Source organism: Arachis ipaensis, chromosome B1, assembly GCF_059453495.1.
Source record: "Arachis ipaensis isolate K30076 ecotype BB chromosome B1, ASM5945349v1, whole genome shotgun sequence".
NCBI classification, from domain to species: domain Eukaryota; kingdom Viridiplantae; phylum Streptophyta; class Magnoliopsida; order Fabales; family Fabaceae; genus Arachis; species Arachis ipaensis.
Genome location: NC_142436.1, coordinates 146623824 through 146642817, shown reverse-complemented (window position 1 = coordinate 146642817; position 18994 = coordinate 146623824). Strand labels below are relative to the sequence as shown.

The 18994-nt window shown below is 32.1% G+C and overlaps 1 protein-coding gene across 1 annotated transcript; it reads left to right on the top strand.

Annotated features, from left to right (window-relative positions):
• Window positions 1-14385: 14385 nt before the first annotated feature.
• On the top strand, window positions 14386-14904 carry LOC107614930 (cell wall / vacuolar inhibitor of fructosidase 1-like). Its single transcript, XM_016317058.1, has one exon. The coding sequence runs from the start codon at window positions 14386-14388 to the stop codon at window positions 14902-14904; it is 519 nt and encodes a 172-aa protein (XP_016172544.1).
• The last annotated feature ends 4090 nt before the right edge of the window (window positions 14905-18994 follow it).

The window sequence follows — 18994 nt, the reverse complement described above, 5'->3', positions numbered from 1 at the left end:
CTCACCTTACCCAAGCTTCACATAAGCAAGAGTGAACGTTTTCCTCAAGCTAATTGGATCCTAAAACATTAAAGAACAAAGAAATTCAATATCTCCACTTAATTTTCCAAAAATTGGGGAAGAAGGGGCTGAGGTTAAATAGCAAGTTACCTATGAAATTGTTCCAATAGAAACGTAGAGCTCAACGCGGTGGTCGCATGGCCGCAAACGGTGCAGCGATCGGAGCTCGGACGGAGGAGTTACGTGAGTTGGAAATCACCGTAAGGGTTATGGCGTTCTTCTCCTTCCCTGGAGCTTTCAGCGTTTTGCTGAAATGGAGAAGAAAGAAGAGCCCGTGGCTCATTTAATTGCTGGGCCGGTTGGACCCACGGGTCCTGTTTAGGCCTGGTTTAACCAGTTCGGTCCGTTCGGTCCAATCTTGGACCGATTTCTTCGAAATTATTGTCAAAATTCTCGTTTCAATAAGCTCAATCCTAATTTGATATAATATTTGTATTTCTAATTTTATTTATTAAAAACTAATTTATTGACTAATTATCTACTAATTTAACAGGGTTTACAAAAAACATGGATGAGAACTGCAGAAACAATTTATTTACATAATTGTTAATCATAGATGAGAACTTATTACTTTTATTATTAATCAATTTCTGTATCATAGAATAATTATCAATATTTGCAGGATTATTTTTCTTAGCAGACTAATCTTTCGAGGATTAAAATAGTGATATACTTGAGAAAAATTCAGCTCTGTGCTAAAACAAAATCTCCATAGAAAGGTCTCATCCATAAATTACTTCAAGTTACAGAAAAATACTGCCTAATACTAACAGTAAGAGATAATATCAGGTCATTTTAATATGAACACACGTGTAAATTGTGTAAATTACTTAAAAGCAAAAGCTTAATGCGATTTACTATTCTAAACTCTATTCTGTTAATGACTTAATCATAGTACTAGATTCATGATACTCAACCCTAGCCCATGTTTAAAATGGATACACATTTGCTATAGAAAAAAATATTCACACATTTGCTATCAGAAGAAGAGATTTACCTCCTCACTATATCCCTGGGGTAAGTAATAAACAAGAATTCCCACTTGAGGCAAAGAGACAAGAGGGCCAGCACAAGCATGCCACAGTTCTGAATTCAAAGTCTTTCTCACCCCTGAAATTACCATCATCATAAAAAGAAGGCAAAAAATGTTAAAGGTGAAATATTGAGCTTGATGAATGATGAAACCATATAATGAACCACCCATGATTAATTAATAGGAAAAGATTTAGTGAAAAGATAAAACAAAGATTACAAAACAGAGTGCTCTTGCATTTTCTTGAGGTGCTTCATCTCACCAACTAGAGTTTGATCCCACAACAACACCAACACCACAAGTTTTAACCTTTTCTTCTAAGGAAGCCATTAATGCTACACCACTCTCTACGTTTTTAAACATAAACTACCCAAAAAAGGAACCTCTTTTTCTACTCCTTCATAAACAACCTTAAAAAAAAACTTCACATAAGCTTCACCCCCACCAAACCAAACATGCCCCCAAAACACAAGTTTCAAATGAGGATGATTTTCACTACCCCATTTTTACAAACACAAGTGGTGCATAGAAAACATAATAGGGAGTGTTTGAGCTGGGACCATATACTGGTATTAGTATTAATAATGTCGTTGTTAACATGAGAATGAAAAATTATCTTGCAATTCAATATTTTGCAGAGGTTGCATGAAGAATGTGAGAAATTATTTGATAAATTAATAGGAAAAAAGTCTTTGCTAGGAAACCTGAATGATGTTGGCAAAGAAATGTAAGTACACGATGAGAGCGGTGCCGTGAACTGCAGCGGCGACGGAGTCGACGGTGCCGTCAGAAAAAGTCTTTGCTGGATGAACTGTGTTCTTCTTCTTCTTTGTCCAAACAGAGAACGGCTAGCGGCTGCTGCTGGTGCATGCTGCTATGCGTGAAGACCGACGGAGAGGAGGCGCAGCTACGAAAAAGGGAGAGGGTGGTGGTAGAATGCGGCTATGCGGTAGAGGATTAGGGGTGAAGTTACTCTTTAGATTTTTTTTTTTTGGTATGAATGGGGAAGGAGAAATTAGATTAGGGTTTCTTAGAAACAAAGTAATTTTGTAGTGTATATGAATAATGAAATGTATTTTGATTTTGAATTTTAAATTGACTCAAATATAAAATTATAAACTAAAGTTAATTGAATTTTGATTAAATTAAAAGGATTCGGGTGATTTTTATCCAATAGAAAAGAAAAAGATATTTAAGTCTTTTTATTAAAATTAAATAAAACTTATTTTTTATTTTTATTAAAGTATAAGGATGATTTATTAAAAGTATTGATATAATTTGTATTTAAAAAAAGAAAAATTAATTATTGACGTGGAAAACATAATCCACATGTCTTGTTCTAATTTGTCCACATTTTTATTATATCGGTACGCATGAATTTATCATCGTACCGTAATAAATACTAAAATAATAATATTTGCTGAACATGTAACGTTACTCTAAAATTAATTATGTTTCCATGACCAATAGTTTCCATTTGTGATTAAAATTAAATTTCAAAACATAATTATCCAAACGTGCATGGTAAAATATCTTCCCCGATTCACTATTGACTTAAATGAAATGTACAAAATTGAATCAATCCAAAAGAATAATAAGTTTCCAAAGACAAACAAAATGCTCTCTCTCATAATTAAATTGCCTGACATATAAAACATCACCCCCTTCATTTTGGTGGCTTATAATAAATTATGGGTCGCTCTCCGATTCCGATGTTTTATAAAGATATAAAGAGATTCTTTTTGAAGATCGCAGTTATCGACACATATTGTTTAGATCTATTTTGTTTTCAATGCGTGCCAGAAGTCTCAGGGAATTAGAATTGGTTACGGCTGACTCGCGTAACCGTTATAGCCGTTTATGGAAGGTTATAAAAGAACTTCCGTTAAGTGAACGTGTAGGACAAATGAGATGGGCTGATCAGGACTGTTGCAGATTTGTTTAGGCATGATGTCCAATTTTATTGTCAATATATTGATGGACTGATTAAGTACACAAAAAAAGGACTTGAATACGTTATGGAAGAAAAATATTAACTTTCAGCGAAAAGAGTGTCATATCTATAATGAATTTTTTTTATATTCATACGTTTCAATATAAATCTTAAATTACGATTAACATTACTAACAGTAGGTGATTTATACATAATATTTTGTCAAAGATAATAATGGCCAGAGCAATAACAATAAACATATATCTAATAAGGATCATCGTTGGATAGTTAATAATAATAATAATAATAATAATAATAATAATAATAATAATAATAATAATAATAAGTGGTGAAATGAAAACAAAAATAATCGTGTAATAAATACAATAGCATTAATAACAATCGCTGATACACCTAAATAATAAAAAATAAAAAATTAATTTACATCAATGAAGATTTTTTAAAATGTGATGCTTAGACGAGGTGGTCAAACAAAATCTATATATAAAAGTCTTTCTGTAGACATAATATATGATAGAGTTCAATGGCCTCATTTGATCCATGTAGCTGACCCTACCTAATGAGATAAGACTTTGTTGTTGTTGTTGTTGTTGTAAGATCTAGAACTTTTGAAAAATTTTATTATGATCAAGTCTCAAAATCATATAGTTATTTATAGCCTTAATTTCAAAAATTATTTTATTAAAGATAATTAAGGCAAGTTGTAATTTATTGAATTTGAGATAAGTTATGATTATTATCTAATTTTATAATTATTGAATGATTTTCTATATTTGAATTATAAAGTTAGTAGTTGTGAAATAATAAAGATTTTATATGATTCAGATTAAATAATTAGTATTTTAAATATTAATACTATTGTTTTGGGAAAATAGAGACTTAAGTATATTATTTCTAATTATTTGATTTGAGCATTTTATTGAAAATAATTTGTAAAATTGATGAGCAAATAGTATTTTTATACATTAATTTTGTTGGGTTAAAATTTGTTCCTAATTACTATATTACCCCTACTTTTATTTGAAATTACAAAAATAACCCTAACCCTTATTTTCAAAAATGAAATCCTAACCCTGGAAACCCTAACCCGACCCGGTTTCCCCCAACTGCTGCAGCCCCTCCCTTCTAACAGCAGCAGCAACACTTCCCCTTTCCTCAAACCAATACACTCAGCAACAGCAGCAGATCTTCCCCCCTTTCCCCAACAGATCGCAACACGCACGGCTTCCCATTTCCATGAAAGAAAGAAACTGAGGCAGAGAGGGAGAGGGAGACTGAGTTGCGGCTGAGGAGAGGCGGAAGGAAGCTCACCGCGTTTCCGTCGCCTTGCCGCCGCGCCAACGCGTCCTGCCGTCGCCGCCACCATGAAGCCGCCGATCTAGCCTGAGTGAGAGAGAGATCGAGGCGAGCCTTGAGGAAGGGAGCTGCGCGAAAATGGAGAAGGAGAACGGCGCTGTCCCTTGCCGTGATCGAAGCTTGCTGCCGCCGCGTTGCTCGGGACTGTCGCGCTGCCACTGTCGCCGGGAAGACCGCCGCCGCTGTCCGAGAGGCCACCTCTGCTGCGAATCAGGACTGAGGTGAGAAAGAGAGGACTGCGAAGGAGGGAAACTGCTCCACCCAATCTCCGCCTATGCTGCCAGACCCGCCGCGGCCAGCTGTCACAGGGTCGCCCTCAAGCCGTGTCGGAGGAGGAGCGCCGCCGCCGTGCCTCCATCGTCACTGAGGACGCCGGTTGTCGCTGCCGCCATCAGAAAAGGGCTCAGGTCGCCGCCGGTGTCACTGCCGGAGAAGGGAGCTGCATTTCTGTGATTCTGACCGCCGGGGATGGTCCTGTGCCTTCCGGGATTGCCGCCGGAGCTCCGGGCTGAGCTTCTGCCACTTGAAACCCTGCGGCCGTCGCCGGAAAAGTTTGCCAATAAGGGTTTTAATTGTGGTTTCTGTCCTTTTTGAATTCCGAGAATACTATAGTCACTACGTGTTGGTTTCAGTTGTCGTGATCGGAATTTGTCGCCGCTGCCGCTTGAGGTGGCTGCCGAGTTGCTGCCGAACCGGCTCGGAGACCGCCGCTGTTTCAGTTCAGCCGTTCTTTCTTGGTTTCGGTGAGTAATTATGTTTCGAAATGCCCTGCGTTAGTGTCCCGTACGTGTATTGAAGCCTTTACGGTATTAATGTTCTTAGGATTTAGTAACTGAGGTTGATTGTTGTAATTTAGAGCTGTTTATGCTACTGCGAAAATGCGTGGGGCTGTGCTTTAAAGCTGCCTTTGATTTCGAGTTGAGGCAGAAAGGACTCTGTGAGACGTTTGGGTTATGGATTTGCGTTTTGAGGTAGGGACGCTTTCCAAAAACTATACTTTATGTAATGGAATTATTACATATGGATACTGATGTGAGAAAATGTGTATTTGGTGATTGTATCGGCCTTATGTATGGTTTGAATTGTCTCGATTGATTATGAACGTTTGTTGGTTGGATTGTTGTGTGGCTTTGTGAAACGAAATGCTTTTGAAGTTGATTCTTTTAAAGCTTTGAAATCGAGTTTAATCCGTGGGGAATTGATTTGAGTTGAGTTGATTTTCTTGATAATGTGAAAAATAGAATATACTCTTGGATTCAGCCTGGTCTGCTTTAAATGATCTGGTTTTAATAAATGACTGTTGCTGAACCGTTTCTTTAAAGCTTTAAGAAATGAGTTTAATCGGTTGTCAATGATTTGATTTTGAAACGGTTTCCTTGAAATATGAGAATGAGGTGACTGTTGGATTTGGCTTGCCTTAAACTGATTTTTGGACTTGGGGCTGTTGAAAAGGATTGTGGATTGTTTTGTTGGGACCCGAACCGGGTGGCAAAGTCCAAGTTTTAGGGGAGGTACTGCTGAAATTCCAGTAGAATCCTGGACTTTACTGAAATGTTATTCGGAAACTTATGAGTTAACGGCTTCTACTATTTTATCTGAATTATTAAGAAAGGGATGACTTATGCTTTTGAAATGAATTATTAAAAAGGAAATTGTTATTTAGTCTTGTTTCTTAAGAAAAGTATTATATTTCCCTTGTGAACAAGCTATTTAGATGAAACTTATGCTTTAAGGATATTTTAAATGTGAAAAGGGTTTATGCCTTTGAATTTGGCTTGAGGATTTCAATCAGAGAATTTTCAGTGACTTTGAAAGAACCTGAACGTCTATTGACAAGTTTTATTCTAAAATGTTTTGGGAAAAATCTTAAGTACTCTTTGAATTCTAAGTTTTTGCAAGACTAAAACAATTTTTTGAGCCATTGAAACGCTTTAGAACTTCCCATGGGGTTTAAGCTGGTTTTTGTTTAAGTAAAGGAAACGGCTTTGAAAAGAGTAATTGATTACGTGACTCGGTTTGGCTTAGATCCTATTTTGTTACTCAAATCAGGAAGCCAAGGTTTAATGATTTTAAGTGAGTTGAGGAAATAAGTTATGTTAATCTCCCCTAAAGATTTGGGACTCTGCCAAGGAACCTTTGTTATAAAATCCCATTGTTGGATGGATAATTTTGAATATTTCAAAATAAATCTTTAACTTGCCATGGTTATGAAAGTTTTGGAAAGAGGATGCTGAGAGTGGCATTGTTTTAAAAGGGGAATTTACTTTGAGTAAAAGTGGCTTATGAGCCTGAGATGATTTGAGAAATGAGATCTTTAAAGCCAAGGCTGAAAAGAGTTGAAAATTGATTTCAAAGTGAAATGAATTGAGAAAAAGTGATTTATGGCTTAAATGCCGATTTTATGAATTTAATGATGTTGAATGGTGGAAGTTTTGTTTTGTTATGGGCCGGAATGGCTGTGTATGATTATGAATATTGGCTGGTTCTGGATTGAACCGTGAGCCGGAATGGCTGTGTATGATTATGGATATTGGCTGGTTCTGGATTGAACCGTGAGCCGGATGGCTGAGATGGATGTTGATCTATGGCTGAGAATGAATGCATATATGCTATTGAATGAAATTGTGAATGTTGCACTTCCACTATCTGAGATACGAGTTTCCCTGGGTAGTAGCAGTGGCTAGCCACCACGTGCTTCAGGTTGATACTTGGTACTCTGCTGACCCTATGTCGTAAGTGTGGCCGGGCACTATGAAAGTCCCGGATGAGCTTGCCCCCGTGAATATACACCAGTGAGGGTGTTGGATATGGATCATGATTATGATCACGATTATGTTGAGTATAACTCGAGTTGGGGATGCGCGACAGAGGGACAGTCCAATGGTTAGCTACCAGGACTTGTCGGGCTGGCTTTATAACCGACAGATGATATCATCAGCCACTAGGACAGGCATGCATCATATGCATCTATGTGACATTGTTTGGGTGTGCATATTGTACTTGGTTTGCCTTTGTGACTACTTGTGATTAACTGCTAATTGTTCTACTTGTTGTAACTGTTTGTTTGTGCTTGAACTTCCTATATGTGTTTGCGACTGGACTCTGTTGGATTGTGGTGATTGGTTGATGGTTGGATTGTTTGGGCCTAGGGCCGTGGTTGAAATGAGATGGACCGATGGTTGGTTTCGGTTTTGTGTTTCTGGTTTGGAAAAATATAAAATGCTATTTTCGTTCAGCATAGCTAAACCTTTTCAAAAGGCTTGAGTTTTTGAGAATTGAACGGTTCCTCTTTCAGAAAGGATTTCCGACTTTACTTTTATTGTAAACCGTTGTTTTTGAAAAGAGGCATAAGACAGTTATTAATCACTGGTACGATTTATCTTTACGTATCCTATTACAGTAATTTCCAAAAACCCTCTATTGAGAACTCTTTCGAGGATGATGTTCTCACCCCCCTACATTTTTTCCCTTTCAGGATATGGCGCAGAAGTCACGAAGAATTTATTTAGTTATTGTTGAAATGCTCTGTATTACTTTAGTTATTGTTTATTGTACCCTCGCCTTTATCTTGATATATTCTGTAAGAGGGATAGGAATTGTATTGGTTAATGCTATATATATATACTCTTTATGAGTTTTGTAAGTTGTATGGTATCTATGGATGTACGTTATCAGACGAAAGTATTTTTGGATCGGTATTGTGGTTTAAAGTTTTAAATAGGTTCATATTTTTAGTATTAAATAGTATGAAAGTCGTCGTAATGTCCGAGCTATCAGAGTCGCACAGTCAGAAGCGTGAGCTTTGGTAGTTAGGGTGTTACAGTTGTATCTATATTTTCTAACACTATTTAACTTACAATTTATTTAAATATTTATATTCACACCCCTCTTTATCTTCATGCATAATTTTAATAAATAACTAAAAAGCTATTTATTTTTAATTATAATCAATTATAGTAATATAAAAAAATGATATTTAGCTAAATAGTTTCAAAAAAGGAGTAGTTTGGTATTAAATTTAAAAAAAAAGACATATTAGTTAAAAAAATTATTTTTTTATCTATCTTAAAAGTTAAAAATCAATGTTAAAAGGTACTATGTTAAAAGGTATTATTACACTTCAACCAATCATTTTGTGATACGTGACATTTACTTATCATGTCATTATGTTATGTAGTACTTAACGTGATATGTCATTATCCAAGTGACGGAAGTATCAAGTTAACTTACATTTTATCTTTTAAAGACTAATATTATGACTAAATAAATTATTTGAGAACCAATTTAAAGAATAAGTGATCTTTTATAGACGAATTTGATTATTAATCTTTAAAATTCAATAAATTACTTTATTTTTTAAAAAATATTTTTTTAAAACAAAAAACAATTCAAATATGTTAGAATGACTTAGATACGTTTATAACCCCACAATTTTCTTTATAATAAGTATATTTTTAGGTTTTAAAATAATATATTAAATTAAACCCATACAAATATCTCTTCGTATAAATTAAATTAAAATTTCTAATAATTAATTATTTAGAAAAAGGTATATTAATCTTAAATAACAAAAAATAATTTATAATTATTCTCTTTTTATTTTCAGCATAACTAAATATTTTAATTCTTTACGTGTTTTTAAAAAAGTTCTAATTATTTTTTATTCTCTATTCACATAGCAAAATTTTATTTATTATTTATGACTATGTGAACACTTATATAGTTGACAATCGTGGTTTTTTGTTGTTTCTTTTTCAAAAAGTGGATGAAATAAATTTGTGGTTTTGGAAAATTATCTCATAAAACTTATAGAATAAAGATCTCCTTTTTGTTTTGTATGTAATAAGTAACTATTGATTTTTTGTTTCAATGTTTTTGATTTTTTATCCATTTATTGGATTTTATTCTCTAAATTTACAACTTTAGATAAAAAAATTTAGCAAAAGTTTTGAAAATTTGACGACAAAAATATTTGATAACAAAAATAAGCTAAAATGGTTAGAATTTATCTTATTTAAAAATCTGGCAGTGGTCTCTCTCTCTCTCTCTCTCTCTCTCTCTCTCTCTCTCTCTCTCTCTCTCTCTCGGCAATGATGGCAACGACGGTGGCAGTGATGTCCATTGGCGTCGCCTCCCTCCATTCCCTTCTTCTTCCGTTTCTCCCTCTCTTCTCTTTTCTTTTTACCTTATTGTGTGTGTATGTATATCTGTTGGTGAGGGTGAGAGTTTCAGCGGCTGATGGGTGAAAAGGAAGGGTGAGAGGGTATTAGAGTTAGGTTAGGTAAAATTAGGGTTTCGGTACATTACTAATTTAAAATCAAATTTAATCCAATATAATTAACGCTAAGAATTCTATATATTTTTTAATTTATAAATTATTTTTAATTAGGTATTTAATTTAAAATTAGAGATAAATAAATAATTTTTTTAAAAATAAAATTATCAACAAATATAATAAATTATAATTAATAACTTACTATTTAATTTCCAAAAAAAATTTGAGGTCTTACATTTCGCACGATGTATATTTAGGCTACCCTAATTTTCACTCATACATGTGTTCTATGTCTTACTATCGATAGCTCCACCTTTCCACTATTAACTTAGCAGGGATAAAGATGATACTTAGATACACCAAGACACATACTATGTGAACACAAAGAGTGTTAAAAGATTCTATCCGCAAATTAGGTCTGTAATTTTGTACCCTTATTCTTATTAAGTAAAATAATTTTCACCTTAAACATGCTAGGTCTGCAATCTTGTAACTATTTACCGAGTACTAATTTTAACCTGCTAACAAAATTGACCTAACCCGAAGTCTGTTAAAAGGCATAATACTTAAAAAAATAAAATAAAATAAATAAATAAATAAATAAAATAAATAAATAAATAAATAAATTAAATAAATAACAAGGTAAGTTAAACATATTACTAGGGGTGACAATGGATAGAGTAGGGTTTGGATTTAACCCTAACCATATCCGTAGGTTGACATTTTTCTATAACTCAATCCTATCCTAATCGCTAATTGAGGATATCTCAATCCTAACCTTATCCATTCTTAACCCGTGGGTACCTGACCCTACACACGAGGTACAAAAAAGATACAACATTATTATATAATTTGATGATAATTTAAAATAAATCAGACTTTTATGTTAAAAAAAAACGTATTAAATTATCAATTAATGATCTTCTCTTACTGGCTAACGATCTTTTGTATTTAGTGAGAAGTCTTTGGTTCAACATCCACTTGAAATATATTTTTATATAAATATATAGCATATACATATATAGGGTACGAGTTGGTCGGGTAGGGTTGAGGCTCAATCCGCACCCTATCCGACCTGCATGAAAACCTTACCTGCACCCTATCCTATCCGCTGCGGATCGAGTTAACAACCTTACTCGATCGGGTTGGGTTGGATTGGATACCTGCGGATAGGGTGCATGTTGCCACCCCTACATATTACACATATTAAAAAAAAAGAGTTAATAGTCAAAATCGTTCCTGAAAGATACCTCGATCTCCATTTTAGTCCCTGAAAGATAAAATTAATCAAAAGTGTCCCCGAAAGATACCGACGTTGATGGACTTTATCCTTCCGTCATCTCAGTTGCTGAGGTGTGTAACGTTTGCTGAGTTAGAATGTTAAGTTACAACGTGGCACACTCCAGCGTGGCTAACGTTAATGCTGAGCAGATAAGTTTGTTTATTTAGCTCAAATTAGTCCTAATGTTACAACCCTAACCTAACTCCAATATGAAGCATAAATGTGTGTGATTCTCGTAGTAGATGATCTTGTATGTTTGTTCAATCGCTGTCATGATGAATGGAAGTCGCAGCGGTGATTTGCCGTCTCAGTCTCTTGGTAGTCACGGTTCCAACTCTTCTATGTGATGGAGGAGGAAGATCAAGGACCAGACATGATTTTGCGAGTTGAAGACAACGATTAAGAAATCTGGTACAAGAGAGAACCCAAATAGGTTGTTCCACACTTGTGCAAGATACCCGATGAGTTAGGATAAATTAATTTTGTTTTTCATTCTCCTATGTTTATTTTTTTGGGCAGTTGAAATTGATATTTTTTTTTAAAATATTCAGAAGGGAAGCCACTGCAACTTCTTTAGGTGAGTTGATGATGATGGGTATGCAGCAGGGGCAAAAACTTATGTAGAGGACTAGAAGTTGGTGATGACTATGATGAATGGAGATTAAATGTGTCATGGAGATTGGGTAGCTTGGAAGGTGAAGTTAGAGCAATGAAAATGCTAATAATGTACATCTTAGTTGCAATGATTGTGGCTACTGTTATTTGTGCATCACTTTTGTTCACATGTATCTCCAAGTAAAGCTACAGATGGAGTGTTATGTTGTTGTGCTTTAGAAATGTTGTTAGAACTTTGAGATTGAATTAATTGATATGTAATGTTGATGTGACTTATGAATGAAATTAGGTGTTCCAGCTTAATTGTGTTTAAGTCAACATAAACTTGTCCTTTGAGCAGGATGGGTTTCATTGAAAATACAATATGGTGATGTTTGTACTTAAATATAAATTCACCAAAAAGTTGTATACATAAGAATAGACTAATAATTGTTATAATCCATAACAAACATTATAATCATATCATATTGTCTTAGTAGATACACAGTCGTGTTCCCAAAAAGCTAATAATAATGACATACAAAACACATTTCTTAATTAAAGTTCTTAATCTTTCTTTCTTGGATGCTTGAAGCCTGGAGTTGGCACAAATGTCATGAAGTTTTACATCTTCTTAATAGTTGCAGAACTTGTTCCTTTCAGTGTTTCAGCAGATATAGTTACAGGTGATTTGGTGAAGACATTCAATCTTGTCTTGCGTTTAATGACATGCAATTTGGGTGGCCTTCATCTCTTTTCATTCTACATAAGTCAGTTGGTAGAACCATTATTTTTTAACTAAATAAATACAAGTGGTATTAAAGATAAAGCAATAAGTAAATAACCTGAAGTAAATAACCTATACAACACTATCAGATCAACACCTCCAGCTTCTTCAAATTTGGGAAGATTAGGAACATTAAGCAAATTGAATGAGAACCTGGTTTTGCATCTGGGAATTCACTAGGCGCATAGCCAATGTTCCTAAAACTTGATGCATTTGAAGCATCATCATCTTTACGAAAGTGATCAATGGATTCAGGACTCGCTACTTGTTTATGAGTAGAATCTTTAGTAGAGCTCTCATTAATATCCAAAAATGCATCAACTAATGCATTTGCAAACTCAAGGTTATTAATATGATGGGGATACACTTTTACCTGAAAAATTCATAACTTTCAAATTTCGCAAATGATGTCATAATATTTTATCATAAATGATGTCTAATATAAAGCCATTTAGAATCTGAATTTGCCTATATGATTTTATTTGTCTTCACTCTCCATCAATCTCTATCTTTTTGGCTACCCTTCATTTAATCTACTCTTCTTAGAACTACGTCAACATAAAGCGACACACATCAACACTGCAAAATCAACAAAAACTGACAAAAAAATTAAATCTTTACCTATAGCAGTTACTATTCCTTCCTCCAACCGTGTAAGTTCTCCGCGAGCTCCTCCGGCTCCAACTTTTCACTCTAGTAGCGCCAACTCCTCCACAAATGTCGATGCGTACAAAGGTTGTCAAGTAAATAAGGAGGTTCTGATCATAGGCAAGTGTCTCAGGGCAGAGAGTCACAGAGTAGAGAGGAGACGAGGGTTTTGGAGCGAAAGTTGAAGAGGGTTGTTATGAGAGGAGGTGATGGGGAGAAACATTTGAAAATCCCACTCTGGACCACAAAGTCACAAACGACGTCGTTCCATGGTTTTGGGGGTGGAGGATTGATACTACGTCATTTTGGTCTGTGCCACGCTGTAACTTAACGTTCCAACTCAGCCGTTACACACCTCAGCAACTGAGATGACGGAAGGACGAACTCTATCAACGTCAGTTTCTTTCAGGGACGCTTTTGATTAATTTTATCTTTCAGGGACCAAAATAAAGAATGAGGTGTCTTTCAGGGGCGATTTTAACTATTAACTCTGATCTTAAAAAAAAAAATTAAAATATTTAGTTAATGAAACAAAAACCTTGTGATCCTTGTTAAAAAATAAATGATATAACTTTAAGCTCTTACCATTATATTTTTTGTTAATATAATAAAAATATGTATTATATCTTAAAAATATTTAAAAATATGTATTCATATTTTCTGCTAAAGCATTCCATTTGTAGAATATACATAAAAAATCTTCATTGATGTAAATTAATGTTTTACTATTTATTATTTAGGTGTATCAGCAATTGTTATTAATACTATTGTATTTATTACAAGGTTATTTTTGTTATCATCTTACCACTTATTATTATTATTATCCAACAATGATCCTTATTAGATATATGTTTATTGTTATTGTTCTGCCCACTATTATTTTTGACAAAATATTATGTATAAATCACCTACTACTAGTAATGTTAATCGTAATTTAAGATTTATATTGACATATATGAACATAAAAAAAAATTAAAAAAAATTCATTATAAATATGACACTATTTTTATTGAAAGGCAATATCTTCCTCCTATAACGTATTTAAGTTTTTTTTTTTTTTGTACCTAATCAGTCCATCAATGCATTGACAATAAAATTGGACCTCATGCCTAAAAAAAATTCTCAACGGCCCTGGCCAACTCATTTCACTTGTCCCGCAGGTTCACTTAACGGAAGTTCTTTTATAACTTTAATTTCCATAAACAGCTACAACGGTTACACGAGTCAACCGTAACCAATTTTAGTTTTCTGCGACTTCTGGCACGCATTGAAAACAAAAAAACAACTAAACAATACGTGTCAGACAACTATAATCTTTAGAAGGAATCTCTTTATATCTTTATAAAACATCTGTACCGTATAATTGGCCATAAATTATTATTCTCTGTAATTAAACATGAAGCATTTTTCTCTAAATACATTATTGTGCATAATTGTTGTGGCTTCAATTGCAATAGCACCATGTGAAAGCGATGACAAACTCATAACACAAACATGCAGCAAGACACCATACCCTGCCCAATGTGTTAGTTACATAAAAGCTGATTATAAAAGCAAGGATGTTAGGGATGTTCCAGGTCTTGGAATAATCATGGCACAAGTTTTGGAACTCAAAGCACATGCTCCCAAAGACATTCTCTTCACATTGCTTGGGGTGGGAAAGAGACCAGATATTCAGGTTCAGTTGAAAGCTTGTCTTGAAAGTTACAATTTTATTATCAATACTGCTATGCCTGCAGCCATTGATTCTTTCAAAATTGGGAAACCCCGTTTGGCTGAAGATTATGCTAACACTGCTGCAATTGTGGTTAGTAAATGTGAGAAAAGATTCAATGGAAAATCGCCAATCACTAATGAGAACAATATTACTCATGAAATTGCTCGCATCCTAGGAGCTATTGCTAAACAATTATAGAACATATGGTTCAATTATTAAATAATGAATTCAATATACATGTACTATCATCATAAATAGTATTTTATATAAATAATCAATCATATATCATTATATCAATAAAAATAGTTATTTTCTAGATTTATCATTTTCAAATTATTTAAATATATAAATTTGATTAAATCTCCGTATAAAACTCTTAAATAATATGCAATTTATTTATTTAATGTTGTGTGTAATTTGTCCGAATTTTTTTAAAGTTGGATTGGCTTATAAATTAAAATAAAACACAAAGGCATACGGCATGGAATTGGTAAAAAATCAAAAGTAATCGAGGTGAATTAGTAGTTATTTTTTATTGGGAAAGTATAGGGAGCCAATGAAATATTTATTAGCCAAAGAATCTCCTGGTTCCAACCACAACTATACACAGGGTGAGCCTACCGACGGAAGTTTTGAGGCCATTTTAGAGGAGGTTACCTACGTCCATGTCGTCCATGCATGTTGTCCATTTTATTAATCATTGACGGAATTATTTCTTTTGTGGATTTAATTTATCTATAATTTAGGTGTTAGGAAGTTTTGGCACCACATAAACGTTGTTATAAATGCACACAAATAATATTGACAATGCTGTTAACCAACGACTTAGCTATTGGTAAATTAAATTAATTTATTTAAATTAACTTTTTATTTATCGACGGCAAAATCATGAATAAATTTTCGAGTTGAACTGTAGTTTGTATAAAATTGATTTTTGTAAATTTGATTTTGATGAAAAGTAAATTTGTGTTAATCGTAATTTATGTTTGGCAATTTTTATATCAAAATGGATTATAGTAAAATAAATATTGTTTGGATTATACTACTTAAAATTACTTTTAGATAAAAAATTACTAAAAGAAACGTTAATTTAAATAATTTTTTATATTATTCTATTATTTTACTTTAAATATTTGAATAGATCTTATTAAAAGACATGATAAAACACTAATAAAAAATACATAAAAAATAATAAGAAATATTATAAAAAAATTTATATGAACTAGAAAACAATAAAAAATAATAATATACATAAAAAAGCAGAACATTAAAAAAATAATATAAAAAATATTTATCATATAAACAAAATAAATATAATAAAAAATAACAATATAAAAGATAGTATTATACATTTTATAATGTCAAAGAAAAAAAAAATGTTCTATAATTTTTTTAGTATCGTTAGTACTCTTTAATTTAGTATCATTTTGGATTATAAATTTTTATTATTTATGACTCTTTTGTTACTTATAATTAGTATATAATAAAGACGAAAATAAAGTACAATAAAAAATACAATAAAAACGAAAAAAAATCATGCAAATATAGTATATAATAATTACGATCAACAACATATATTATATAAAAAAAATTACAATTAGAAGTAAATAAAATTTATATGAATAAAACCAAATAAAAAAATAAAAAAATTTATACACAACATAAATATAGTACAATAAAAAATAAAAAAAGGAACTTATATAAACAAAAAATAATAAATTTTTTATAAATTTGTATAAAAAAAATGGAACCAAGAATGTATCCAAAGAATTACTGTAAAAAATATATGGTTACTTGCATCTTTTTTATAGAAGAAAATGTAAGGTAAGATTTTTTTTTTTTAACTAAAAATATGAGACTCGAACCCGCAACCTCTTAATTGAATATGGGGAGACTATGTCATTTGAACTATTACTCATTGGCGAAATTGTAAGGTAAGATTGGTAGAAAAGAAAAAAAAAATTCTCATTTAATTTTTCAATGGTAACCAAATTTACCCAATATGAATGCAGAAGTTAAAATTTTTTACTTCAGATAAACGTACGATTTAGAAGTGTAAGCACTTCTGGATTGAGAGTTTCAAAAGGTTGCCAAACATAAAAATAAAAAGTTCAAGACGCTCAAACGGACTTCTGTCTCCTAACATGAACCCAAAAACACTCTAAGCCGTGGGTAAAATCAAATAAATGAAACGGTGTGTTTCATTGCTGTAGGTATAATTAATTTTGACGACAGCTTGGCCATCGGTAAGAAATGCATCCAAATTTAAAACAGCGCAACCTCTCTTCTTTTTCTCTATTCTAGGAAACACTCTCTCTCGTTCTACTTTCTCACACTCTCTCTCAACTGCACCTTCTCTCTAGTTACTTTCTCTACTCGGAGGTCCAATCAACATTTTTTCATCCATATTGTGTTTATGGTGAGTTTCTCTTAAATTTAATCGATTTAATTTTTACAATTAGTTAATGTTTTTCGATCATTTTTTAGTGTCCCCATTTTTTGACGCTTTGAGTTTTGGTCCCTGACACAAATTTGATATTTTCATATTTTTGGTGGTCTTTGGAACGTTGTCGTTACTGTTGCTGTGGAGACTCTTCGTAATATTTTTGCTGATTTTGATAGATCTAATAATTTAATTTATCTAATTAAATTGATATTTATTTATCTAATTGTGTTGTTATTGTTATTAAGTTTTATTGAATCTAAAAATTATAAATTAATATAAGTAGACATAATTTCTAAATTTTAAAAAATATTTATTTACCAATTATTACATGTTTAGGATAGGAGAAAGTATAGGGAGCCAATGACTTAAGCGTATAATGTGTACAATGAAGGTTTGGAAAGTATTAGAGATATTATTATTAGTGTTACATTGTCCTGTCAAATTACGTTTTTGGGATGAGTGGTTTCAGGATATGGTATAAGAATTCCAGAACCGGAAGGTCAAGGGTTCGAACCTTGGTTCATTTGATTCATAAACCAAAGATTTAGTCCATTGTACACTTAGGCCATTGGCTCCCTAGACTTTGAACTCCTAAAATAAAGTTGAGAAATGCTAGGACCACAATGATTTTGTTGAACAATATGAACAACCACCAATTAAATAAAAACATACTACACCTCTAAATTAACCGTCTAAATTTTAATATTAAAATAATCATCCGTACACTAATAAAATGAACATCCGATATATCTATTATTTACATTATTTAATATTTTCATTGTTTACTTATACTTTTCTAATAAAATTATAGAATGAGAGAGACGAAATAATTCTGTACGAGAGCATATAGATTTTTTTGGTTTGTTTGATGTAAAATTTGTTCCTATTTGCTTTGGAATACTCATGGAAAGAATTTTACAACTCAAAAGCGAAAATCGCCATGAACAAATTCTACCGAATTTGAAGGCTCAATTGAAAGAATGTCTTGTATGTTACCCACGCATGGCTGAAGTTGGTGTTATAATATTCTTATTCATGATATTGTTCATTTTTATAACAGATCTAATGTCAATATATTTGTTAGAGGAATGTTAGGGGCTAGTAATTTTGGTATTATGTAACCATCAATTAGCTATCGATAGTATTTTTAATGGTGTGAGATTACATCTAATGGTGGGAGATCACTCATTTTTGTTTTGATGGTTAAGTGCTGGCCAGAAAACACAAAAATTGCTGGCCCCTAGCCTTTTCCTTTTTATTATTATCTATAGAATAATTTAATCTCATAATTATTTAAATTTAAAATTTTGTTTTTATAAAAAAATTATATTATTTATTTAAAAAAATAAAAAAAATATTTACTTACTATTATACTTTAAATAGAATATAAAATAGATATTAAATTAATTTTTTAATAATTATTCAGTCACAACTACTCATAAAGGACATGAGATTTAAGAGTATATAAAATAAATATAACATCCATGATTCTTACATGAACATGATAAAATCATCATCATAAACCTCTTTAATTATAATTTATTGTATTCAATTTAAATAAATAAAAAATTATCTTATTTTAATTTAGTCCTTAATTCACATAATTTAAATTTTGCTTAATACATATGATTTGATTTAATTAATAGATAATAAAAATATCTCAATTAACTATTTTATTCATATATTTATTATTTTATTCACTAATAATAAATTAATCAAATCAATCAATTAATAGACATAATTAATATAATTAATTTAGTTTGATAAAACAAGAAATAAATTAAACAAATACAACCAAAACATTAAAATAATTAAATTAAAAATACTACCAAAATAAATTGA